Source organism: Bubalus bubalis, chromosome 9, assembly GCF_019923935.1.
Source record: "Bubalus bubalis isolate 160015118507 breed Murrah chromosome 9, NDDB_SH_1, whole genome shotgun sequence".
Classification (NCBI taxonomy): Eukaryota; Metazoa; Chordata; class Mammalia; order Artiodactyla; family Bovidae; genus Bubalus; species Bubalus bubalis.
In genome coordinates, this window is record NC_059165.1 from 57,924,727 (window position 1) to 57,951,518 (window position 26,792).

Genomic DNA, 26,792 nt, shown 5'->3' on the forward strand with positions numbered 1-26,792 from the left:
TTTTTAGAACATTTAAGAAAGACAGAAATCACCATCCTAATTAATTTTAAAGCATACCAACCTTAGGTTTATGTATAACAAAGTCTTAAGGACTTTGCAGAAATATGCAGAAATTAAGAATTCCAAATATTTCAGCCCTCAAATACACAAAGTCAAATAAGGCATAAGACCTAAAGAGTAAACACAAAGCAAAACTACAATGTTTTAGTTAATGTGATCTAGGGCCCCTCTACTTTGTCCTGTAAGATAATTTAAATAGCTCTCTCTGTTGCAATGTCCAAATTTATTCAGACTGTTAGAATATGATAGGCTATAAACTCCTCCGAAGTCTATGGTTGGTACAATCTAATTCAAAATATTAAAAAATTTTTCAGAGACTTTCAAGACTGTATCCATTGTAAAATATAACTTGTAAACAAGAACATGATGTTATATTATTACTTACTGTAATCAATAAATGAGTTATACTTACGGTAATCAATAAATGAGTTAGAATAAGTAGTCTTTGAAACACTGTTCCAGGAGGCACTCAGTTTTCCTGTTTGGCTTTCAAATAATGCACATTTCTATGCATTACCTACGATACCCCTGAACACTCACTTCCTAAGCTGATCCTGGATGTTCACATGCAGCAAATAAATGAACATTTGCAGCTATCATACCATGCTAGTGCTGGTTTGTATAGTTATTTAACCATCTTGCTACATTTTTTCTTTATATATTAAGTGGAGGGGGAAAAAACCCAAACAACTGATATTATAAAAACCACTGGTCTCTAAATTTAACACAATTGAGACAAGAAGAGAAAATCAGGAGGAAGGAGAAAGCTTTAGCTTCACCTGGGCACTTGCTCACAGGACTTAAACCAGCTGATTGTGTTCAACTGAGAAAAAGGGCAAATGCAGAGAACATGCAGAAAACATTAGAAATAAATTATCTAAGATTATGTCTAAAAATGAAGCATAATTGGAATTCCAGAATGACTTGCAATCTCTACAACTCCTCCCTTATTTTAGCCCATCGTCTTTTGAAGAACTAATACATTTTTAGGAATATACTGAATATGATATGAAAGTAACATCCCGTGCTAAAAAAGAAAAAAACTGGTCCAAGATCAATTTTTGTGTTTATTGAATGATTGTGTATGTATCTATATGAATGAAGATTAGAAAAAACTGCCTTGGCAATTAATAAGTGCAAACCAAGAAATTAAATAGTAATCCACAGCAAAAGTTGCTACACAAGAGACGTTTATTAATGTTCTGTTGTATTTACAGCTTTAACATAGCAAACCAGGGTGAATTACCACTTGGCAAAAAGCACGTCACTCAACATTTATAACACATTGGTCTCTGCTAACACATTGTAAAAGCAAGTAGTACAGTATGTTAGGGATAATCTCAAAAGTTCCACGCTAATTCTTTCTTTGCTCCTAGTACCTAATCCCCTCTCTACTCCTAGCCCCTGGCCTAATCATCAGGAGACAAAAGAAAAAGAAAAAAGGGGGCAGGGATTCCAATCATATAGAAAGTGTCGAGAATTGCAATTTATTAGTCATTATGCTGCATTTGTCCTTGTCCTTTCTATTTTACACAATGACAACACCTTTACAATCCCTTAGGTACACAACACAGAATAAGGTACTGCAAAATTAGAATACAGACTATAAGAAATTAATACTTATTTTTTACCAATTAAGAACATATTCTTGACCACACTTTAAATGTATTTTGCACTATGATTTTGCTTCCAGGTGTTCACAGTACAATTAAATAAATTTCTAGATTAATTTTAACAGCAAAATGGATTATGTGCAGAAATGCAGTCATAACAAAAGTTTTACTTTTGAGAAAACCCCCTTTTTAAATGGCCAGCATTATACATATCTTACACTAAAATATTTAATTCCAAATTCATTTTGAGATGGAGGATGAATAAAAGCAAGATTGCCCCCTACTGACTACAGGGACAAGGCTCATGCTATTTAAAATGACTACAAACAATAGATAAGGCATTATTAATACATCACAGACTTGACTGCGAGAGCTTTTTCAAACATTAACCACTAATGATTCAATGATTACAGAATTTTGCATTAACTATTAAAATTTTACACCTAGGAACAAATAGAGAGAAATGATCTTTGTCAACAGTACTTTATTTTTTTAAAGCAGGTGATGATTCCTCTGTGTTCCGCATCTTGATTCACTTCCTGCAGGTGTTCTCTTGCTTCTTGGGAGAGAATTCATAAATGCAGGAAGGCCTTTGCCAGAAAACATCTGCCAGAGAAGGATATTGAATATTGGAACTCTGGTTAGGTTGTTATTTTGGCTAAAAGAAGGATGTAGTCACAAAAGAAGGCAGGATGTTTGGAGACATGAGTACATTTTAACATAGCTTTAAGATTACTATACACTGACATCATAATATTCAAAAAACATTACATTTTTGGTTCTTAAAATTATCAAGGTCTCCAGAACTAGGAAAGACTTCAATGCTTTCTCTAAATCCCATGAGGTCAGGGATCTCTTTCTCTAAACCTAACACAAGAACAGAATTCAAGGAGCACTTCATCCCACACTTAACACCAATGGCAATGACTGAAACTTGGGGACAAAGAGACAGCAGAATCCAAATGCGTAGGTAATTTTCCAAACACACTTGAAGCTGTTTACCCTGCCAGATCTCACATGAAAGATTTCCAATAAGGATGCCAGTGATGTCATGCTACCCTTGGAGCACAGCAAAGTTAGAAAACAGCTGTAAACTCATAGGAACCACAGGTACTTCTTCCCAATAATTAGGGGAAAAAAAGTTACTGTATTTTGGGGGAGGTATCTCCGGTAGACAAAAAAAAGTGTATGCAGCCCCTATTCTATAAAGCAATTTACATGACTGACATAAATACTCTCAAAATGATGTCCATCTATTTATTATAAATGCAATTTTCATATAACACTTTGATGAATTTTTGTATTGGCATATAAACTGGTTTGGTTCTCATGGAAAAAATACAAATAATTCCCTGTATTAGTGTCAAAAAAAATACTCTAAAGAGATACATTATTGATGTATGGCAAAACCAATACAATATTGTAAAGTAAAAAAATAATAATAATAAAAAAATTAAAAGAAAAAAAAAAGAGATACATTAACACTTAACAAAAGCTTATTGAGAAACTATGTTGTGGTACCCTACACCAAGTGAAAGTTGGATGGGCTCATACCTAGGCCCTTCCATCTTTCAAAATTACTGTAAAAGCCACAAGCAGCCCTTTTATAGACCGATTAGACTACTGCATACATCTTTAAAAAGTTGACAAGATGCAGAGAAGCTACAACTCTGGAAGAAATCAACATATTCTTTTTGAACATTAATATTTTCCCAAACTCCAAATTCACTTGGTGTTTTGATCTGAAGCAAACCAATGATACTGATATAAGAGCAACTCTTCTTTAGGGAGATTTCAGAATGTGCAAGGACAAAGACACAAGAATATAAGGATTCCTGAAGCTAAGTAGAACCAAAAATAAAATCTGTCTGGTAGGCATATGACAAATAGAGATTTCTGCAATGAGGCTAGTTAGACTCATTACAAGTCTAAGTAAATTCACTTTTATCAGTTACCATTAATAAATAAAAATTGATATAATAATTACTATTAGGTCAAAACACTAGAGTTTTGCAAGAATATGAGATACAGTCCAGATAACTACCAGGCCACTAAGTTCACGCTATGTGCATGGAGATAAGTTAGTTTTAGCAGATCCCTCAAAGTCAGAGCCACCCAAAAGACACTAAAAAATCCATTAAGAGGTCCTACCTACTGTATAGCAAAAGGAACACTATTCAACATTCTGTAATATTCTATATGGGAAAATAATCTGAAAAATAATAGATATATGTGTATGTATAACTGAAAATAACACAACACTGTATATCAATTATTCTCCAGTATTAAAAAAAAATCCATTAAAAGGTCCTAGATAGGTCTACTGATGGGTGATCTCATTCATCAAACAAACTCCAAATGAAAAACATTGCTATAGAGGCATTCACTGCTCTCTACGACTCAGGCCGGTTGAGATCAATTTGATTCACAGGTTGCTACAAAAACAATGATGGAATGTAAACTGGAAAAGAGACAGGTTTTAGGGACTGTGAATATCACCACTAAGCTTTAGATCGGATCACTTAAGAAACAAGGGAATCCAATAGCCTACACAATTTCTTCTTGGACCCTGTGTGATTTTTTTTTAAGCAAAAATTCCACTGGCAATATTTTCTACTGTCTTGCTACTTTACACAGCCCAAATAAGTCAAACTAACCTGAGGTGAATTGGAAATAAAGATGTATTAAGGAGGAGGGGGAATATTATAGAAAAAAAGAAAATGAAAACATTTATCATCATATGCAAAAAAGATAAGATATCTGATGCCCAGAATGTATAACTCACCAGATCACAGCAATCTCTATCTAATTATGAAGGGCCCCATCTCATTAATGCTATCAGGGATTATACACTTTCTTCCCCTCCTATTTCAGAAGTAGTGAAGGTAACATATTTAAGATCCATTATACTTTGTATATATAAGTACTTTTGGAGTAGTGTTAGATATCAGGTTAACTGTGTTACCACCTTATAGTTACTATGTATAGCTAACTCCTCAACTATCTGGCAACATCAGAGGAAGTGGAACTTGATGAAAATTTATTTTCCAGTTAACTGGTAAATAAGATAAAGTATGGACACTTTATATTTTTGACCATTTCAGATAAAGATGTTTCTAAAAGGGATATGTTTCTTTTCATACAACATAGAAGGAACATATTGTTTTTCCTGCTTCCTCATAGTCACACACCTCTTGATGCCACTGTGCCTCACTCTAGCAGTGTCTTTTGGCTTTTCTTGCTGTGAGGCAGGAAACCAGATTTCCTGTATACGCTTAAATGAGCTCCAGAAGGGAACCCGAGAGCCACCCTATGACAGTAGTATATGAGCTTTAGTGTTCAGCTCTTATAATACCTACTATGGCTGGTAAGAAAGATCTTTTGAGGGTATTTCAAGGTTTGTGTGTGTGTATCCCATATTTTGGGCAGCCTTGTGTGTGTGCGTACTCTATATTTTGGGCAGTCTAAATAGAAAAGTCACTATTCTTATACATTTTTCTAGTACAATGCCAGACCTTAGCATGGGAATTGAATTATTTTTATCTACAGTAAAGTTATTTTAGCAATTTCCTATCTGTGGCTTTCTGGTAAAAGTAAGCCCACAGCTAGCTTTTAACCAGTGATACCTCCAGTAAACAAAGTAAGAGGTCTCAGTGAAAGAAAATCTTTATATCTTACACAATGGTTTTCTACCACATCTTCAAACTAAACTAAATTTCCTCTGAACTAGAGAAAGAAAACATTCTATTTCTGGTTCTGGATGAACAGTTCCTACCTGTGTCAATGAATAAAGGAAATTCAGTCCCATGGGATATTATAGCTTTGTGGATTCCTTCTGGGGATACTGAAAATTAGTAAGGAAGTCATTAAAATTCTAAATGCTGCTCTAAGTCTCTAAACCCCTAATTTAGAGCTCTGAGTCCTCTAGGCATGTCAGGGATGATTTCAAATCAACTAGGATATCAAAGTCAGACAGGAAAGCAACGAACCCCATTATGCCCTCCACTGAAACACCTCTAAGTTTCTGACAACTCCTAAAGCATTGTAATGGTTCTGACTCCAAAACACAGAGAGCACCAGGTCTGTAATACCCCTTCACAGCTCCAACGCCATTACTGCTTAACTAAGGGCTGCCTACTTGAAATCATAACTCTAAAGGTGCGCTGTTTTACATTTAGAATATACCCATAAAACACTTCAGAAATTTTAGGAAGTCAAAACAATAACAACAAATTTTACAACAGGAAAACTGCGAAGTTCAGGCTTTCTCTCAACTTCCATTGTCACATCAACCTGTCCTGTATTAGATGCAAGATAAAGAAGGTATGCATCCCCTAATGAAGCCAGAAGCTGCCTTCAACCAGATGAATGAAGTGATGAGACAGAGGTGTGGCCTCAGTCATTTAGAAATTCAAAGCCAATACACCAGACCTACAGAATCTGTGAAGGAAGGCAGGCAGAGAGGGAGGGAGGGATCTGTCCTCTCAGGGTATTGTGGGCACCAGTGGATGAGGGGAACTGTGGAGGTGGGTTCAGAAGCTCATCATCAGGAGAACTGTGACTACACCAAAGACTTAACTTTGAACCTATGGTAGGTAAGAGTTAAAGCTAAGGATCAGAAGTAACTATAAATTATAATCAGACACACAGAAGGAGAAAAAAGATGACAATGGTAACTACATAAACTACTAAAACCACACAAAACATCTGACAAACCTCTTAAAGTGTAACAGAAACATCACAGGGGTTAGGGCCCAGGTAAGCGTGTCAATGTCCATCTGCACCCAGACTGTGTAACCCAATTCAAATTCAGGACACACCACCTCTCAGGACATTTTAAACATGTAATAAAACATTCCTTTTCTTGGGGGAAAAAAAAACCAAAACAGTGGTTATCTTAAAGACTAAAACAGTCTCGCAAATAAAAGTACACACTCTTTTGAAGAAACTGACTTTAACCAAAAGAACATAGGTTCTTTACATGCTTTAACTTTTATAAGAATGCCTTATGAATATACTCTACCACGCATGTATCTGAGCTTATCTGTCACTAATAACCTTTTGTTGTTTATACAAGCACATTGTACATGTATATGCACAAGTACATGTATAATGCTTAATTCAGTATCTGACATATTGAAAAGTTGGCAAATATTAGTTATTACTATTATGCCATGCTTGAAAAATTTTTATTCCACTTAAGAAGTTATCGTATTATTCTGTTGCTTAAAGACTTTCAACACCCTCTCACAACCTGGCAAATTAAATATGATAGGTATTTTCTTTTCTAGAAGCATATATTCTGAGACTACCATGAAATCTTCAAAACTGAGAATGCTACTCTGCATCCTAAGACCACAACAAATCTTCAAAATTGAAAACTCCACTCTTAGCATATGATTACTTACAAAAACTATGAAATAACCCAACAGCAAATACAGGCTCACATGGAATCAGCCTTGTGTTGAGCCAATATGTGACTGGGTTTAAAGGGCTGCTCTGTGAGTTCCACTGCTAATGGGCTTAGTGCTTAAGATATTTGAGAATGCTCTCAGATTGACTTTTCAGCCTTAATCCTCAACACTCCTTTATGTTACAAACTGCTTCTTTTGAGCCAGCTGCATACTTCCCTACCTCTCTTCCTATTCAACACTGCCTCAGGTGGCTCTAAAAGGCTTACCCACCCAACATTTTCCATATTATACTTTCTAGGTTTATCTCAAGGTTTATCTCAGCTGTTACAATCTTCACAAATCCTTGCCGATGTCTCAACTAGCCTGGCTCTACTTGTCCTCAACAGTCTTAAGGAACAAAGAATCAGTTCCAAGGAGGCCCATCAGACCTTGTTACTAGAGATCTCTCTCTGGTGTACTCTTTCTCAAGATTCCCTGTCTCCTCCTTTTTGCAGCTGGTGATGCAAGACGGAGCCAGCCTCTGGGGAAAACCATGGGGGAACCAAACAGCCTTGGCAAGGCTTAGTCCTCCTGTTCTAGGCAGGGAAAAGGCCCTTTTCTCCCCTTCCTTTCTTTCCTTGGGTTTGACCCTCCCACCAGAATGGTAACATCAGGATGTGAACCTGAAGAAAATGCCCAGGAAAGCCCCTCATTGATTTTAGGAGATGGAAGCCTTGGTAGGCTTGTCAGTAGCCAAAAGGAGTTCCTCAAGTACTGTGGACTCTCCCAGCTCTGGATTTAGGGGCCCCACCAAACAGAGCTTAGTGATTAGGCCTGAAAGGTTCCTTCTCACTACTTACCTCTGGAACTAGTACAACCCAAACAGTGGCTTCAGGATTCATGATTCAAAGATTAAGAACCCTGAGTCCTAGTCAAGTCTCTTCTGCATTGTCCAAACATGAGATAATGTTGTCTCCTCTGGTAGTTTTTCTAACTTGCCTTTTAAGATAGTTTTTTCATAGAAACACTCCTTACTAAACTAGAAACTAAAAGGCAAAGACGATGGCTTCCTGTCTCTATATCCCCTACCACAGGTTGTATATTCTACTCTAAATGTGAACAGTAATCTACCCATGCATCACATGATTACACTGGGACTGGAATAAAGTTTTTTTCTTTAATACCTTTAATAAATAAAGAGAACTCTGGTCCTGGGGAGATTTGAGAAGTTTTCTGGCATCTTCCGAACTTTTGCATAATTGATAAATCCTCTGAGAAACAGGAGAAAGCCTAATTTAAAAAAGAAAAGTCAAGAATGAGTTTATAATTCTCATATTAAGCCCAGTCCCCAGAAATATCCCTCCTGATACCAAATACTTCATTTTTCTGTTAGAAAAGCTATCAAAACATAATTTCCTCTAAAAATTTCAAAGGATTTGATTTTACACCAAGTTTTCTATTTCTCAATGAGAACATACAATCTCAAGAGCCAAATAAAGTCTCTTTTGCACATTCAGAATCTAATTTGTGTAAAAGAAAACAAAAAATAAGATGGGGCCAAACATTTACATCATTTACTTTTGGAAGCCTCACTGAGAAGCATCATCAAAACCTACTCTCCCTACCCACCCCAGGATCTTAGTTCCTCAACCAGGGACCAAACCTGTACCCTAAGCAGTGAAAGTGTAGAGTCCTAACCAATGGACAGCCAGGGATTCCAAAACCTTCTGAATTGCAAAAAAGTGTTCCAAGATAATTAACACTAAAAACAGAGAGGTTATAAACAGTGTTTTTCTCAAATAAAAAAATTTCATCCTTTCTTGTTATGGCTTTTTTTTCTGTCAACAGTACACAATGCTGTCCACTAGATGTCAGGCTGTCCTTACCTTTACAAGAATTCTGTCTCAACTCTAAATTCTATTTCTCTGTTCTTAATTTAGGAGTCAGCAGGGAAGATGATGAGCTCCCTCCAGTGGTAGCTCACACACTGCTGGCCCTCCTCCTCCAGAGATGGCCCCTGGTCTTAAGACACATTGTTTTCAAATGGCTTTATAGAGATATAATTTACATATCACAAAGCTTACCCATTTAATGTGTACAATTCACTGGCTTTTAGTAGTTAGAACTCTAATCCAATTTCAGAATTCTTTATCGTCCCTAAAACTATCTGTACCCATTAAGTAGCCACTCCCCATTTCCTACCCTCCTCCCATCTCACCAGCTCTGAGCAATAACTTTCTTTTGGATATATTTTAAAATATACTCAAGCAGTGGAAGATGCTTTGCACTCAGTCAGAAATGATTTCTGGCAGCAACCAAGAGTCATCAGCACTGAGCACAGTGAAAACTACCCTGTTTGGCATCAAAATCAGCGACAATACAACCTAACTCCAGTCAAAGGATAGGTGCCATGTGGGAACATAGGTCAGTTTTGCTAGATATTTCAATTTTAAAAAGGTAAAAAAATTCAGATATTTTATGTGAAAGTTCTTGGTTTTTATATGATGTGTGTGCGCTAAGTGTGTGTGTTAAATCACTTCAGTCATGCCTAACTCTGCAACCCTATGCACTGTAGCCCATCAGGCTCCTCTGTCCATGGGATTTTCTAGGCAAGAATACTAGAGTGGGTTGCCATGCCCTCCTCCAGGAGATTTTCCTGACCCAGGGATCGAACCCACATCTCTGGTCTTCTGCATTGACAGGCAGGTTTTTTACCACTTGTGCCACCAGGGAAGCCCATTTATAATGACAACTAAAAAAATAACTTCTGAAAATAACTATAGAACATACAAGTCACAACTACAGGCTAGATGTAGTTTATGAGCTGCCAGCTCATAGACCTGGTCTTTGCAGGAAACCATCCCCCTTAAAAAAAAAAAAAAACAGTAACAACAACAACAAAAGATTCTCTCTGCAAGGAGTTCTAAAAATGACTCAAACATTGGATCCAAATGTATGAAGTACATCTGAAGTCTCACCATTCTCTGCTTACCACTAAGCAGTAAGACAGCAAGAATGATCAATTACAAAGTATTATAAACTCATCCCCCATGAAACTTTAATATAGGAAGGAAATCAGCCTATTAGATTTTTTAAAATTATCTATGTTGTCAACAATCAACCTAAAATTATGCTTAATGGCTCTTCTTTGGCTTATTCAGGATTTGCTTGGACTTTGGGCTTGGGAGAAGATGAGGAGTCAGACTTTCTCTTAAAGATACAGTCTGGAGAATAAGCAAGTCAAGGAACGACTTCTCCAGAGTGACTCTCCTGTAGGTTGTTTTTTGTTTTTTTTTGTTTTGTTTTGTTTTGTTTTTTAATTTTATTTTATTTTTAAACTTTACATAACTGTATTAGTTTTGCCAAATATCAAAATGAATCCGCCACAGGTATACATGTGTTCCCCATCCTGAACCCTCCTCCCTCCTCCCTCCCCATTCCATCCCTCTGGGTCGTCCCAGTGCACCAGCCCCAAGCATCCAGTATCGTGCATCGAACCTGGACTGGCAACTCGTTTAATACATGATATTTTACATGTTTCAATGCCATTCTCCCAAATCTTCCCACCCTCTCCCTCTCTCACAGAATCCATAAGACTGTTCTATACATCAGTGTCTCTTTTGCTGTCTTGTACACAGGGTTATTGTTACCATCTTTCTAAATTCGTTTTTTTAAATTATTAAGTTTCTCAGTAATCAAGAGAAGAAGTAAAAATCACTATGTCTCTTTCCTTGGAATGCTGTGACTAAGAGTAGAATAAAATGATGCTACTGGGGAGGCCGGGGATGGCATCATGAATGACTAGTATTCTCTAAGTAAAATTTAGAGTCATCAGTGCATGACTCTGTTACCCAAGGCAAGGCAGGCAGGCCCTGAATATATTAAGCAGCTTTTGGTCATGGGCTCTACACTGTGCTAGCCAGACCCATTAGCAACCCTGGGAACCAAAGATCCAAATTGAGGAGATAACAAAAAGACCTGAGACAGAAGAAATGTTAGGATAGGAGAAAATGATGCCAAGAAGCAGAGTGAGACAATTATACCACCCTTAACAGCCACAAGATGCCCCTTCTATTTTCTTGTAGAATGATAGCAATGACGATGGTCTGCTATTGTATCATACAAATTTTCTCTACAAAGAATGAGGAAGCCAACAGTATTCACCACACTGCTCATTTCTTTAAGATGTCTTGGAAAAAAGTTACACTAATAAGTACAATCTTAAGACCAACTACCTGAAATGGCTGGTATGTTTAAAAAAAAAAAAAAATCTTATTCTCATCAAGAGCAAACTAAAGAATTCTGGACAGCCAATGGTGGTTCTTCCAGAAGTTATGCAAGACAATATATTTTCTGTTTTCTACTGATATATTCAACTGAAGATAGGCCACATACACTCATGAGTAGTTCAGTAGGTAACAGTATACCTATAAGCAGTTTGGGGTTGAGCTTGTGAACCCTTTGAGGCAATAACTCACAAGGCGGGAAAAAATCTAAGGATTATAAAAAGTCATCTTATTGGTACACCCCTCTGGCTACATGGAAAATGTGAGAAGTGTGTATGGATGGGTTAGGAAAAATTTACCACCACTAAGAGACAGTCTATGAATATGTATGTTACTCTGATGGTGATAACAGCCTAACCTTTGACATATTTTTAAAATTATACTTATTATCACTAATATATTACTGTATAGTAGTAAGTGAGATGAAGGTTTACTAAAAGTAATTTTACTTCTAAAATTTAACATAATCTTTTCTATCCTTTGTCTTTTTTAAAAGCACTTACCTAGAACCAGGAACACCCACCAGAGCCAGTACTGACCATCAAAATATCCAGGGAAGTAAGTGGAAAACTGAAAAATAAAGCAAAATACTTTAGAGAACCTCTGCAGATATTATTTCACATTTTAGCTTAAGAGTTTATAAAACACAAGATTTTACCTTGTACACAAATGCTGTTGCTCATTTAGTCTTACAAAAATTTCTAAAAATTTAGTCAAAGTATTTTATATAGTACAGATCTGAAATGATTACAATATTTGCTAATAAACTTCCTTTCATGGAAAAGCAATCTTGAAATATGGTAGCTTTCAGCTTTACATACACCTTGTTTTGAAAGTGCTCAAACCTGTTTGTTTTTTAAAAATATTTTTCCTCTTTTAGAAATATGTCTTTTTTAAAAAGAAATTTTATTTATTTTTGGCCTTGCGGGGTCTTCGCTGCTGTGCAGGCTTTTCTCTAGTTTTGAGAGCTGGGGCTGCTCTCCAGTTTCAGCGCACGGGCTTCTCACTGTTGCGGCTTCTCTTGTTGCAAAGCACAGGTTCGAGAGCACACAGGCTTCAGTAGTTGGTGGCCTGGGGGCTCAGTAGTTGAGTCTCCCTGGCTCTAGAGCACACGCTTATTAGTTGTGGCACATGGGCTTAGTTGCTCTGTGGCATGTGGGATCTTCCTGGATCAGGGATCAAACCTGTGTCTTCTGCACTGGCACACGGATTCTTTACCACTGAGCCACCAGGAAAGCCCCAGAAATATGTCTTGATGATACTTTTATTTTGCTTACATAGTGCCAAACTCAATTATATTTGGCCTCCTTTCTAATGATCCCTGATTTTGTTCCTACCCTTTCAGCCATGCCTTGACCTTGGAAGCTTTACCATGTACATGATGATAATCCCATTCCTTTGCCAGGGACTATATAGCACATGATACTATTGTGGCCAGTGGGAACTAAGGGCTGTGAGGAAAGCTTCTTAGCTCTTAAAAAGAAAGGGAGAGGAAATAGTTTCCTTTCGTCTGCTGAGCACTGTTGTGTTTCTGATGTGATGCCTGAAACTGCCATGGCCAGCTATACCGATAGGTTGAGCCACCTGTCGGCTGTCCTTGATATCAGTGAAACATTTAACTGACCTCCACGTCAGGACTTATTTTCACTGGAAACAAAATTTCCCCAATGTTTTCTAAGCCATTTTTGAGCTACATGTTCTGTTACTCCAAAGACCATCCAAAAGCTGATTAATTCTTTTAAAAATTTAGTATAAATAAAAAGATTGGTAACTACTTTGATCTTGCTTTCTGTTGAAGACTAGAGTTTAGCACAGTTTGAGCATTCAAATAGTTTTACTTCTTGATTAATAAGATTTAGAGAAGGAATGAAAAACTTCTTTATGGCTTGAGTTCATAACCTAAAGACCATGTTTTAGGAGAGTATATGTTAGTTGTCTAGGAGAAAAGCCCATAATTTTTATCAGATTCTCAAAGGAACTTGGAATTCTAAAAATGTTAACAGCCGTAGAATAAATAACTTTGAAAAACTCCATGGCTCAGTCAACACCCATTAGTTTAATAATGCCAGTTTATGATAAACACCTTGCTTTTATATTATAAAGCTAACAATGGCAGTAAACTTATCTCAAATCAGAGGACACTTTAAGAAACTAGATCTTTTATAACTTTAAATTACTTCATGCAATTCTAACTAACTGGTAACTCCTACATCACTTAAGATCTCTCTCTTATTTACTTTAGAGATAAGGGCCCCTAATGGAGTAGGGCTTGTTGAACAGTTCTTGGCTCTCCAAATATCCTGGCATAACCAAAGATGCTACTTACAACCAATCTTGGAAGAGAGGAAGGCTGAGAGGGAGGAAGGAGGGAGAAAAGAATAGAGGGGAAGAGAGAAGAAGGACTCAAACTTCAGCAGCATTAATGAGAGAAATGTCTGCTTTTGATGAGATACCAGAAAGTTAATAGACCCTTATTATAAAAACAACTAATTTCAGAACAAATACATGTAGTATCACATTATAAACATTAAAAACAGAGAAAGCAGCTGAACAAGGATAGATATCCTAGGGCCACTGATATTTTGTAGATTTGACTACAAAACTTGTGTGCATGAACCAACTACAACTGATCTAGGTTCAATTTCCTGAAACCAGACAAAGACAAACAGAAAATCATTTTAAATGTTGAGATAATTCCAAAGTCAAATATTCAAAATTATTCCACTCATTCTTCTCCAGAGACTATCATTGCTGGTGTACAACTTAACTTACCCTCACAATCAGGATCCACTTAATTAGAGAGAGACCAAATCCTGAAATGGCCCCATACCTTCCTGCAGCTGAAGTGGTCAGGCAAAAAGACAGGAAGAACCCAATCCAGTTAAAGAGGAATGCCACTGTAAAAGCCAAGAGAAGAAAAGAGGCAGGTCAGACACATCCTGTTATCCAAGGAGCAAGAGTTCTAAGGGTGCACTCTGGATTTACTCCTGCTTAAATGGCTTTCTCAAGGATAAACGAGCTGAGCCCACCCTCCACAATTCTTACCTCACCTCCCCAAAATGGCCATCCTCTGTCTTCCTCCCAAAAGCAAACAAGAAAGCACAGTCTCTAAATATCAGGTGTTTTATTATTACATCTACTGCTATACACTTTAAGAAATAACTTAATATCACCAAACTTCATACTTATGACTTGCACCCTTTATTGTATGTGTTATACCTGAGTAATTAAACATTATTTGAACATTAAATCAATGCCCCTAAATACTCTGATTCAAGTCATTCATCCTCTTGCTTCTGTAAACTTTGACAGCTTACATAATGCGTTACCTCTAAAAGCACTGAATTTCCTTCATATCTTTTTAATACAGCAAATAAAATTTCTGAAATGGTTGCTCACTCCCAAGTCAGGCATATGGAAAGTTAAATGCAAAATAACATCAAGGGGGAAAAATCAGGCTGACTTTGATGTGTTGGAAAATAGAAGCGTGCAAAACAGAATTCATCAGACAAAGGCATTTACTTCCTATTTTACTGGTCAAGAATGAGTAGGAGGAATGCTTAAGGGGTTCTGAAGATCAGAAAAATGAAGCTCAGCTCAAGTAAAAATGTAGCATCCCCCATAACTGCTTTAAGTATATTTTCCATAGCTATTCACAGAAATTGAAGACAGAGACAGGAAATTAAGATGAAAGTGTACTGTGCTTTGAATGTGTCAGTAAAAGGCATCAAATACATATAATTATTAAAATATTATCTCAATTAGTTCTTTTAATTCAGTCATATTCACTCTGAATCTAAAGCACTCTGGTTTGCGGGAAGGGGCTCTGCTGTGTGTATATACTTACTGAAGAAAGTTAACATGAAAATCCCATCGTTTCCTATCCTCATCTGGTCAGGATCATCAAACTCCTCCCGGCCTGCAAATTCCTCATCCTAAATGAAAAGAAAAGGTAAGTTCACAATAAATTATTTCAAGGCAAAGGAAAGACATCAAAAAAAATTGAGAAAGGACAAAAGTGACTTCCAAGGGGAAAACGTACTGCTTTGGCTCAATTTAAAACTAAGAGCATTAAGCTTTAGTATATGTTAAATTTTTCATTGGTCTTCTAAGATAAAATTTTTTCTGAAATGAAAGGAATTTTTCCCTTTCTAAGCCAAGTTCTTTAACAATATATTTCAAAAATTATAAAGTTCACAAAGAACTATTCACTCTTCCTTATTCATACACACACACATATATATAAAAACATAAAGAAATATACGTACAAAGAAAAAGAAAATTCTCTTACATATTTGGCTTAAATGCTAGAATATCAGTAATCCAGGGCCTGTGTAGCCCAGAATATTAGTAATCCTGGACCTACTGAGAAAATACCATTGATTAGCTCAAGAGTTTTATGAAACTGACTTGGTGGGGGCAGATGGAAGAAGATACTGTGATCATATATGAAGAGTCTAACAGTGCTGCCCATGCTCAACTCCAGAACTATTTGTTTATACCGGTATACTGGTCTGAAACAACCTCACTTCCAATCTTATTGGCAGAGAGAATCCTTTCCATCCTAACCAGAAAACATAGTGTTGCAAGTCTAGAAGGAACATGATCTTGACCAACACTGACACCAACATATGTAGCCTACCTTTTTCTTTTTTTTTAATTTTAAAATTTATTTATTTATGGCTGTGCTTGGCCTTCGATGCTACACACGTGCTTTTCTCTAGTTGTGGGGAGCAAGGGCTACTGTTCGTTGAGATGCATGTGTTTCTCACTGCGGTGGCTTCTCTTGTTTCTTCTCTTGAGCACGAACTTCAGTGTGCGCGGGCTTCAACAACTGCGGTGCACAGTCTTAGTTTGCCTGCACCATATGGGATCTTCCCAGACCAGGGGCTGAACCTGCGTACTCTGCACTGGGACGTGGATTTTTAGCCACTGGACCACCAGGAAAGTTCCCTACCTTTTCAACTAATTGTAGGTATGTGCTGAAATATTGAAAAAAAAAAAAAAAAAAAAAAAATGAATACACACTTAAAGTGGTAGACTTGTACACAGTCCAATGAGGGTTCCTCAAATGAAAAATAAACAAACAAATAAAGAAAACTTTACGGAGAACCAAAACTTGCCCTACATAGAAAAGGGCCTGGGACATTTCTAATAAGCTGTTAACTCATTCCCCTGAAGAAGGGGAACCAAAGAAGAAGTGGAAGTAGCAGCTTCATCTAATTTACTATCTTTCCTCTAATGTTTGAAATTTATACAAGAATGGGTTCTTTCATATTTTTAAAAATAAGAAATACTTAGTATTCTGAATTCATATTAGCAGGAAGAACAGGCTTTGCCAAAATAGAAAGTAACTGTTTTGTGGGCGTCCCTGGTGGCTCAGTGGTAAAGAATCTGCCTGCCAATCCAGGGGACATGGGTTCTGGTCCTGATCTGGGAAGATCCCACATGCTGCAGAGCAACTAAGCCCATGAGCCCAAACTATTGAGTCTATGCTCCAGAGCCCAGGTGCTGCAACTACTGAGCTCATGGGCCACAACTACCGAAGCCCATGTGTTCTAGAGCCCATGCTCTGCAACAAGAGAAGCCACTGCAATGAGAAGCCTGTGCACTGCTATAGAGAGCAGCCCTGCCCACAATTAGAGACAAGCCGGCACAGCAACGAGGACCAAGCACAGCCAAAAATAAAGATAAATAAAATACAAAAAGAGAAACTGTTTTGTGCATAACTATTCAAAATAAACTACCAAAATACATGGAAGTAATGCCTAGTAATACTATAAATGTCTTCTAACCATTCTTTCTATCTTGGTATCTCTAGTCCCAAAATTCCTCCTAAAATTGTCACCAGGTTAATGTTTCTAAAACATTTACTCTCTCTGGGTCTCAATTTTTGCATCTGTAAAATGGAGATAATATAATCTCTACCTTGCAAGGTTATTGTGAGGACTGAAAATAATATATACTATATATATAAGCACGAAACACAGTGTCAACCATGTTGTTTGCTTCCAATACACGTTAACTATATAAACACTGTTTTCTCTTTAGACAATGAGCTCCATGAGGGTTCTTCTTCCTTGCGCCTATAAGAAGTGAATGCTAATAGTTTCCTTTGATGTGCAGAAGCTTTTAAGGTTAATTAGGTCCGTTTGGCAAAACGAATACAATTATGTAAAGTTTAAAAATAAAATAAAATTAAAAAAAAAAAAAAAAGAAGTGAATGCATGTCACCATGCAGAATCAGCATAGACTACGCTCATCAACTGTAACTTCTGCCAAGCAGTGGTTTTAGGAATGTTACCCCTCATGGAAGATGTGACCTGCAAACAGTCTACCATCCTAAGGCCTGAACTTCTGGGTCTTGTGTTATTGCACTGCCCAGACTGAACTTATATTCTTGTTCTTATATTTTACTCTAGCTTCCTGCCAGGCCTAGGGTCTGGAGCCCTGACTGCCCCATTTCCAGGGACTGGATCCCGCTCTCCTTTCTCTCAGTATGAGGCCCAAGGTCCCACTTGCACCAGCTTCAACCTGAATGAATACATGTGATACCACAATTGTATCACTTTATAGGCCTGACATTATGAATCATGAGTGCCCAAAATTCTCCACTGGTTTTCATTACATCCCACCTCCAGTCCCAAGAAGTAACATCAGGCCAGACAGAATGTGAATTCATTATGCCTCCACAGATGGCATCATCTGGACGTCTGGTGGCACAGGGTTCAACCAGATGATTGTTAGAGCCCCTCTGAGTTTAATGTTATGAAGCTGCACTTATTTATTCTCTCCACAAATTCCTAAGCAGCTATCTACTTAACACCAAAATATTAAGTGTGCAGAATCAAGGCAAAATTGGTATATTCCTATATCAGCTCTGCTCTAAGATGTTTCAGCCATGAAAGGAGACTTGAGAAAGTGAGGGTAGTAGTAGAAATACAGGGGAAATGAGCTGGTTTGACTAGTGATTTTTCTGCTCTTTTATACTGTTTACCTCCATCATCTTCAGGAAAAGATAAGAGTCTATTATCCCAAAAGAAAAATGTATCTGATTTTAAAGATTAGTTGTACTTTTACTAATCAATTTAATCTAAGTAATATCACAAAGTTGATAATGCAAAGAACTTAATTCCCATAAACTAGTACCAAATAACAAGGTCTAAATTGGACTTACTCTTCCAGGAACCAAAGGGATAGTGGCTTCAGCTTTGGTTCTCTCAGCTTCATCATAACTGGGCAGTGTGGTAGCCACATTGTAAGAAGGGGGCTTTGGAAACCCAGACTCGTCTTTGTAGTCAAAATACGCTGCAAAATAAAAACGAAGTCACAATTACCCAGTGATTAGCTGAAATGAGGAAAAAGGATTTCTGCTAACTCTGGCAAACAAAAACCAACCATTTCTCTAAAATTTTGCCGTTCTTTTAGTCACTAAGTCCGACTCTGCAACCCCATGGACTGTAGCCCACTAGGCTCCTCTGTCCATGGGATTTCCCAGGCAAGAATACTGGAGTGGGTTGCCATTTCCTTCTCCAAGGGATGTTCCTGACCCAGGGATCAAACCCATATCTTCAGAATTGGCAGGTGGATTCTTTACCACTGAGCCACCAGAGAAGCCCTCCTCAAACATTATATACAGAATAACTGAATCAGAAGATACTTAAAGATGAACATGGGATTCGGAATAATTTTTAAACTTATTGGCTTTTCAATTATTTAAATTCCAGATTCACTTTACTTTCCCTGCCAAGTGCTTTTGAACACTTATTCTGGCTCATTATGTGGTGGCTTCTCAGGTGGCACTAGTGCTAAAAGAACCTGCCTGCTAATACAGGAGACATAAGAGACATGGGTTTGATCCCTGGGTGGGGAAGATCCCCTGAAGGAGGGCACAGCAACCCACTCCAGTATTCTTGCCTAGAGAATCCCATGGACAGAGGAGCCTGTTGGGCTACAGTCCATGGGGTCCCAAAGAGTTGGATATGACTGAAGCAACTCAGCACGCGTGTGGTGTGTTCACAAAAACCTACAATATTAATAATAGCATAAGGTAAAGTTTAAGCTCAAAATAGTTCACCTGTGTGTTTGGAAATCTGTACCATGGTTTCCTCCCACTTATAAACATCAAAATAAACTTGAAAACAAGGTTAAAATTAATATTTCATAGATTTTTGCACTTTGATTCTTTCACACTATTTTTACCATGGATTGTTTCCTATGACATGCCTAAGGTAATCACAGGTTCAGTTAGAGAATCGTTATTGAGTGAAATCTTGCATCACCTCTTTTTAAATTTACATCTTCATTCTCACTGAATTCTATTATAATAGATTCAATATGCATTATTAGAACAGATCTATTTACAAATGGATTAAATTTTCTACACAATTTTTTTAAAACTTAAGAATTTTGAAAAAATTCCTATGCTTCAAGATTAACATTTTTTCTCCACCTTGCTTAACTATAATTAACTCCCAATTTTACTGTAGTATATTACTGAAATTATCAATCAATAGAATTCACCTAATTAACCAAAAATAAGGAGAAAAATTTATTGTCTTCACATGGGCAGAAGAAAGGATTGATAAAATACCTAAAACTGATTCCTTAATCTTTTCACAAATCTCTAAGAAAAATCTAGAGTAAGTATCATAATTAATGGTAAGTTATTAAAAGCTTTCTCCCCTAAGATTAGAAAATCAGACAAAAATGGCCCATTATTACCACCTCAATTCAAACATTATCTTAGAAGTACTATCAGGTTGGTGCAAAAGTAATTGCAGTTTTCCATGGTTGGACTTTGCTGTTTGATACTGGAAAGTGAAAGTCGTTCAGCCGTGTCCAATTCTTTGCAAACCCATGGACTATATACAGCCCAAGGAATTCTCCAGGCCAGAATACTACAGTGGGTAGCCCTTCCCTTCTCCAGGAGATATTCCCAACCCAGGGACTGAACCCAGCTCTCCCACAATGCAGGCGGATTCTTTACCAGCTGAGTCACAAGGGAAGCCCTTGATACTGGAATACATTCTTAAATAAATGTAGTCATGTTATACATCATTTTAATGTGCATTTCTTGCTTTGGTTTTTTTTTTTTTTTTTTGCTAATGATTTATTACTTGCTGTGTATTTTATATTCATTTTAGACTATGGAAATGATCTTAGACAAAAAGCAAATTCGAGCGATTTTCTTACTCAAGTCGTAAAGCAGCAGAGACAACTCATGATATCAACAGTGCATTCAGCCTAAGAACTGCTAATGAACGTACAATATGGTGGTGGTTCGAGAAGTTTTGCAAAGGAGATGAGAGTCTAGAAGATGAGAGCAGTGGATGGCCATCGGAAGTTGGTAACGACCAACTGAGAGGATCATCAAAGCTGATCCTCTTAAAACTACACGAGAAGTTGCACAAGAACTCAACATCCACCATTCTACAGTTGTTCAGCATTTGAAGCAAATTAGAAAGGTGAGAAAACTCGGTGAGTGAGTGCCTCATGAGTAGACCGCAAATCAAAAAATTGTCATTTTGAAGTGTCGTCTTCTCTCACTGTACACAACAACAAATCATTTCTCAATAAGATTGTGATGTGCCATGAAAAGTAGATTTTATATGACAACCAACAATGACCAGCTCAGTGGCTGGACCAAGAATAAGCTCCAAAGCACTTCCGAAAGCCAAAACTGCACCAAAAAAAGCTCATGGTTACCGTTTGGTGTCTGCTGCCTGTCCGAACCAATACAGCTTTCTGAATTCCGGCAAAACCAATACATCTGAGAAGTATGCTCAAAAATGGATGAGATGCACCGAAAACTGCAAGGCCTGCAGCCAGCACTGGTCAACAGAAAGGGCTCAGTCCTTCACAGGAATGCCCATCCGCACATCACAAAACCAACACTTCAAAAGCTGAATGAGCTGGGCTACGAAGTTTTGCCTCATCCACCATATTCACCTGACCTCTTGCCAAGCGACTATCACTTCTTCAAGCATCTTGACAATTTTTTGCAGGGAAAATGCTTGCACAATCAGTAGGAGGCAGAAAATGGTTTCCAAGATTTCACCGAATACCAAGGCAAGGATTTTTATGCTACAGGAATAAACAAACTTCTCGTTGGCAAAAATCTGTTGATTATAATGGTTCCTATTTTGATTAATAAAGATGTGCTTGAGCCTAGTTATAATGATTTAAAATTCACGGTCTGAAATTGCAACTACATTTGCACCAACCAAAGAATTGATGCTTTTGAACTGTGGTGTTGGAGAAAACTCTTGAGAGTCCCTTGGACTGCAAGGAGATCCAACCAGTCCATTCTAAAGGAGATCAGCCCTGGGTGTTCTTTGGAAGGAATGATGCTAAAGCTGAAACTCCAGTACTTTGACCACCGCATGCAAAGAGTTGACTCATTGGAAAAAGACTCTGATGCTGGAAGGGATTGGGGGCAGGAGGAAAAGGGGACGACAGAGGATGAGATGGCTGGATGGCATCACCAACTTGATGGATGTGCATTTGAGTGAACTCCGGGAGTTGGTGATGGACAGGGAGGCCTGGTGTGCTGTGATTCATGGGGTTGCAAAGAGTCGGACACGACTGAGCGACTGAACTGAACTGAACTGAATACTAGTTGATGCAGTATGGCAAGAAAAGAGAATACAAGACAAAAGGATTGGAAAAGAATAAGTCTATTAAGTCTATCCTTAATCATGGAAGACATAATTACATATGTAGAAAATCCAAGAGTATCTACAAACAAATGATTAGAATTAATATATGAATTTAGGAAAAGTCTCTGAACACACAGTTAATATAAACCATCAATTATATTTTCATATATCAGTAACAAACAGAAAATAAAATTATACATGGACCATTTACAACAGCACCAAAACAAACCAAATACCTATGAATAAATCTAATTAAAAAGATGCAAGAAAAAAATATGTAAGAAACAAGATGCAAGGTCTCTATATTGAAACTCACAAAATATTATTCAGAGAAATTAAATAAAATCTTAATAAATGGGAGGGGTTTAACACAGACTGGAAGACATAATATGATAAAGATGCTGCTGCTGCTGCTAAGTCGCTTCAGTCGTGTCCGACTCTGTGCGACCCCATAGACGGCAGCCCACCAGGTTCCGCCGTCCCTGGGATTCTCCAGGCAAGAACACTGGAGTGGGTTGCCATTTCCTTCTCCAGTGCATGAAGTTAAAAGTGAAAGGGAAGTCGCTCAGTCGTGTCCGACTCTTAGCAACCCCATGGACTGCAGCCTACCAGGCTCCTCCGTCCGTGGGATTTTCCAGGCAAGAGTACTGGAGTGGGGTGCCATTGCCTTCTCCGGATAAAGATGCTAATTATCTTCAAATTAATAAACAGATTTAGTGCAATCCCAACTAAACTTCCAGCAGAGTTTTTGTTTATTTCTTTCCATTTTATGGAAACTAGCAAGCTGATTCTAAACTGTAAATGAAAATGCAAAAGCCAAGATGTTGGGGGCCAGAGTGAGGCCCTCGGCCCGTGGCAAAGGTCATGAGGAAGCAGGCTCGACATACGCAAAGGCGGGATCGAGCCTCAGGAGTCCCCCCGGAAATCCTCAAGCATCTACCCCCATAACCAGAGCCTGCCTACTTTACTACTTTGTGCTCTCACCTACACCTCTGACTTTAGGGGGGCTGTCCCCCACCTTTAACTCTTTTGGAGAAGGAGTTAACTTAGAGCTCCAGTTAATAAAAACTCCTGGGCGTGACAAGAGTGTTTTAACCTACAAACTCCTCTGAAGGTTCTCTGGCCTGCCTGACAGGCTTGTCCAGCCACATGTGATTGCTCACAGCCTCCCAACCGTGAGAGGCACGAGATGCTTTAAACCTTCTAAAAACAGGTTCTTTAGAGAAGTTAGAAAACTATTAGTATAAGTATAGTGGGCTGATTAGAAATTGTATTGGTGAAGAGTTTTTCATTTGTTGAGCCAATGTTTACTGCTAAGTCTCCACATCCCCTGCCCTTATACACGTTAATGAATATATAGAAGAAATAAGTATTAACCTTTGATATTAATCACGTTGGACCTTAGGCTAAGTAAATTCTTTCCTTAACTAAAACCCACTACACCCTCACCCTATAGGAATGTAACTTTATTTGGGTGGCGTCTGTTTCAAAAATAATCACCCCTGGAGAAGTGTCCTGGTTGACTGACCGCTGTCACAAGGAGAGGGTCATAAATTGTCAGCAGGCCCCCTGGCAAGAAGATGATGTAACACCCCTACGACCTCTGTATACACTTGTATGAAGCACCTGACTTTAATAAAAGTCAGGACTGCTGTCCCCGCATGACTTTTGTATAACACCTCAGTGTATAAAAACAGACCCTGGAAAATAAAGAATGGGGATCAGTTTCTCGAAATACTGGTCTCCCCATGTCGCTCTCTCTCTCAAATTCTGGCTGAGTCTCCATCTGGAGCGCGGAACCCGCCATGCTTACTAATTATGCCTGGGCTTCTAAGATCCGACCAGAGAGGCCTCAATGTCTCCTCTCCTTCAGGAGAACGGAAGGACGCCTGCAGCCTACATAAGTGGTGCAAACTTCTTGTCTTGAAGTTTTATTGGTCTCCTGCGTAAACCAAGCTACTCAGCCTCTTTTCTCCACTGAATTTTCCTACTGAGCTATCCTCATTCTATTGCTCTTTATATCTTTGATGAATATGTAAATAGTCGCCGACGCCGTCTCCCCTTCGAATACCCTGGATCAGCCGGGGCTGGACCCCGGCACCAAGAAGTACCAAAGCAATCTTGAACAACAAAAAGATTAAAGGACCTAATTACCAGATATCAAGATTATAAAGCTCTGGAATTAAGACTGGAGTATAGGCACAAAGGTGAATAAACAGACCAAAGAAAAGTACTGAGTCCAGAAAACAGATACTCATACACATATATGGCCACCTGATTCATGACAAAGGTGACACTGCAGTACAGTAGAGGAAAAATGGTCTTTTCAATAAATGATGTGAGACCAAATGGATATCTGTAAGGGAAAACAATCCTGACCACTACCTCATACTACACAGAAAAAAAAAATTCCAGATGGAATGCAGACCTATGTAAATGAGAAAAATAAAATATCAAAGCTTTTAGAATAAAATAAGGAAAATGTATTATTGAAACTAAAGCTGCCACATAATCCAATTCAAGAAACTTGTTTTTCTCTATGTCAAAATAACTACTTTAACAGATGCACACATATACATGCATATATAATTTCCTTAAAATTTTTTTACTTTTAATTAAATCACACTAAAAATCATATTACAAGTTGATGGGTACAATCTGAATTGCCCATGCCACAGTAATTCTGAATACATGAACAAAACTGACAGCTACCACTTTAAGGAAAGCTTTTTTTGGCCACACCACACAGTTTGCAGGACCTCAGTTCTTCAATCAGGGATTGAACCCAGGCCATGGCAGTGAAAGCCTGGAATCCTAACCAAGAGGCCACCAGGGAACTCTCCTTACTACCTTAAGTTGAGGGAAATCAAGAATATTTATATTTCCCTATTTCAAAGGATTTTTAAAAAATGGGATCCATCAATATAGACACCTCACATAAAATTTTAAGTTTCCATGAAAAGTTTAATGACAATCTTTTCTAATTTAGTACATTCAAAACAAAATCCAGTATTTGTTTACCACAATTTATATACCACAAATTAAAACAGGTAAACTGAATATACAGAACAGTGATTTTTGACTTTTTTCCCCCTACCAACATGTGTGCACCACTCTATTTCTAACCATCAGTCACGTACTTGCCACTCTGTCACAGTTCTGTTTCAGAGAATATGGAAGAAGTTCCATCAAAACTGCTCAGTTTTCAGCAATTAAAGCAGAACTGGTATCACAAAGATCTAATTACCAAAAGTCCTAAACTATCACAATTTTCTTTCTTCTCCCCCATCTCTTCTAAACATGTGTGTGAAAATTATAAAGATAATCTGGCATAGGATGGAAAGAAAAAAATTAATTAAGGAGGGTCTGAACTATGAGGAAGAAAATGAAAACGTTGGGAGACTTCTAGCTTTTTTTAATTAAGGACTTATCAGCCTTTTATTTATTATAAAAGAAATCGAACATATTATATTCCAGGTCATAGGTACTAGAATCAAAGAGCAGAACAACTAACAAGAAAACTAAAAAGAACAAAAGAAAAAAACGTGATCACTTGGTTTCTGAATTCTATCCTTATATTAAGAGTGTTGAAATGAAATTAAGTTCCATAAAAAAGCCACATTGGAATGGGGCCTTTATCTGTTTTTCAGAACAGTAACATGAGTTTTTTTCACCTCAGGTTACAAACTACAAAAAGACTTCTTACAGAAAGCTGAAGCAAATACCAACAACAAATACTTAGTAGCCAAAAGTCTCTGGCTAACGCATTTCAAGAGCTCAGCAGTCATCTCACCCTGTTACCTACCTGCACTCTCCGCAGAAATGCTGCTGTAAGGTGGAGGAGCATCCCCTGCAGCCTGTTCAGGTTCTCCAGGCTCTTCTTCATTCTGCAACTAAATAAAAATTTCACATTTTAATGCAAGCATAAAGGCAATTAGAGGAAAACCTGAAAACTGGAATAGCTTTTCTGGAAAGCTATTTGGCAGTGGGTTTCAAAAGTGTTAAAATGTGCAGATCCTTTACGAAGTAGTCTACTCCCAGGATTTATCCTAAGGAAATAATCAGAAAGAGGCAAATAAGGTAGCAAATAAATGCTATTCAGGAACAACCTAAATACCAATCACAGGGGACTTATTAAATAAATTACAGTTCACCTCACAAAGGATTACTAAGTAACCACAAAAATGAAAATGAAGAAAATTCATTGACTTGAACAGAAAGATTTGTGTTGTACTGTTACATAGAAAAGCTAAATTATTCGAATCATGCTGCTGCTGCTGCTATGGCACTCAGTCGTGTCCGACTCTGTGCGACCCCAGAGACGGCAGCCACCAGGCCCCCCCGTCCCTGGGATTCTCCAGGCAAGAGTGCTGGAGTGGGGTGCCATTGCCTTCTCCTATCAAACCATATGAATCACATAAGTTGGTTTTGAAAGACAGTTGTGTGATGGAAAGCAGGTCTACGATAGATATCTACAGTTTACATTGTTTATCTCAGGAGATGCATCAGAGGAGATTTTTTTTCCTTGTGTATACGTATGTTCTAATGTTTTGTAATGAACATCTATCGCTTGTATAATTTTTCCAGTTAGAATAATAAAAATCTGTTAAGACAAAGACTAATCACAGTAAAACTAAGGTTTACTCAGTTTGCACAGATTGTCACAGATTGTATCTTAAATAATTGAGATATTTTCAAAAACATAAAATTCTACATACAATCTCTGTCAATACATCTTCCTCTTCTGTATCAGTAACTTTCTCACTGGCCAAATCTATA

At 37.7% G+C, this 26,792-nt stretch overlaps 1 protein-coding gene across 3 annotated transcripts in view; it reads right to left on the minus strand.

Moving 5' to 3' along the window:
• Positions 1-1,233: 1,233 nt before the first annotated feature.
• NDFIP1 (Nedd4 family interacting protein 1) overlaps positions 1,234-26,792 on the minus strand; it is a 52,882-nt gene continuing 27,323 nt past the window's right edge. The window contains exons 2-8 of one of the 3 annotated variants that reach the window (XM_006062638.4): positions 25,819-25,906; positions 18,530-18,660; positions 15,200-15,287; positions 14,125-14,249; positions 11,856-11,922; positions 8,251-8,356; positions 1,234-2,279 (exon numbers count right to left, since the gene is read on the minus strand). In XM_006062638.4, coding sequence (XP_006062700.1) covers positions 8,253-8,356; positions 11,856-11,922; positions 14,125-14,249; positions 15,200-15,287; positions 18,530-18,660; positions 25,819-25,906 — 603 coding nt within the window. In that variant the 3' untranslated portion in view covers positions 1,234-2,279; positions 8,251-8,252. Of the gene's footprint in view, positions 2,280-8,246; positions 8,357-11,855; positions 11,923-14,124; positions 14,250-15,199; positions 15,288-18,529; positions 18,661-25,818; positions 25,907-26,792 lie in introns of those variants that run through there. The other 2 variants (XM_044947551.2, XM_044947550.2) reach the window with 2 other exon arrangements.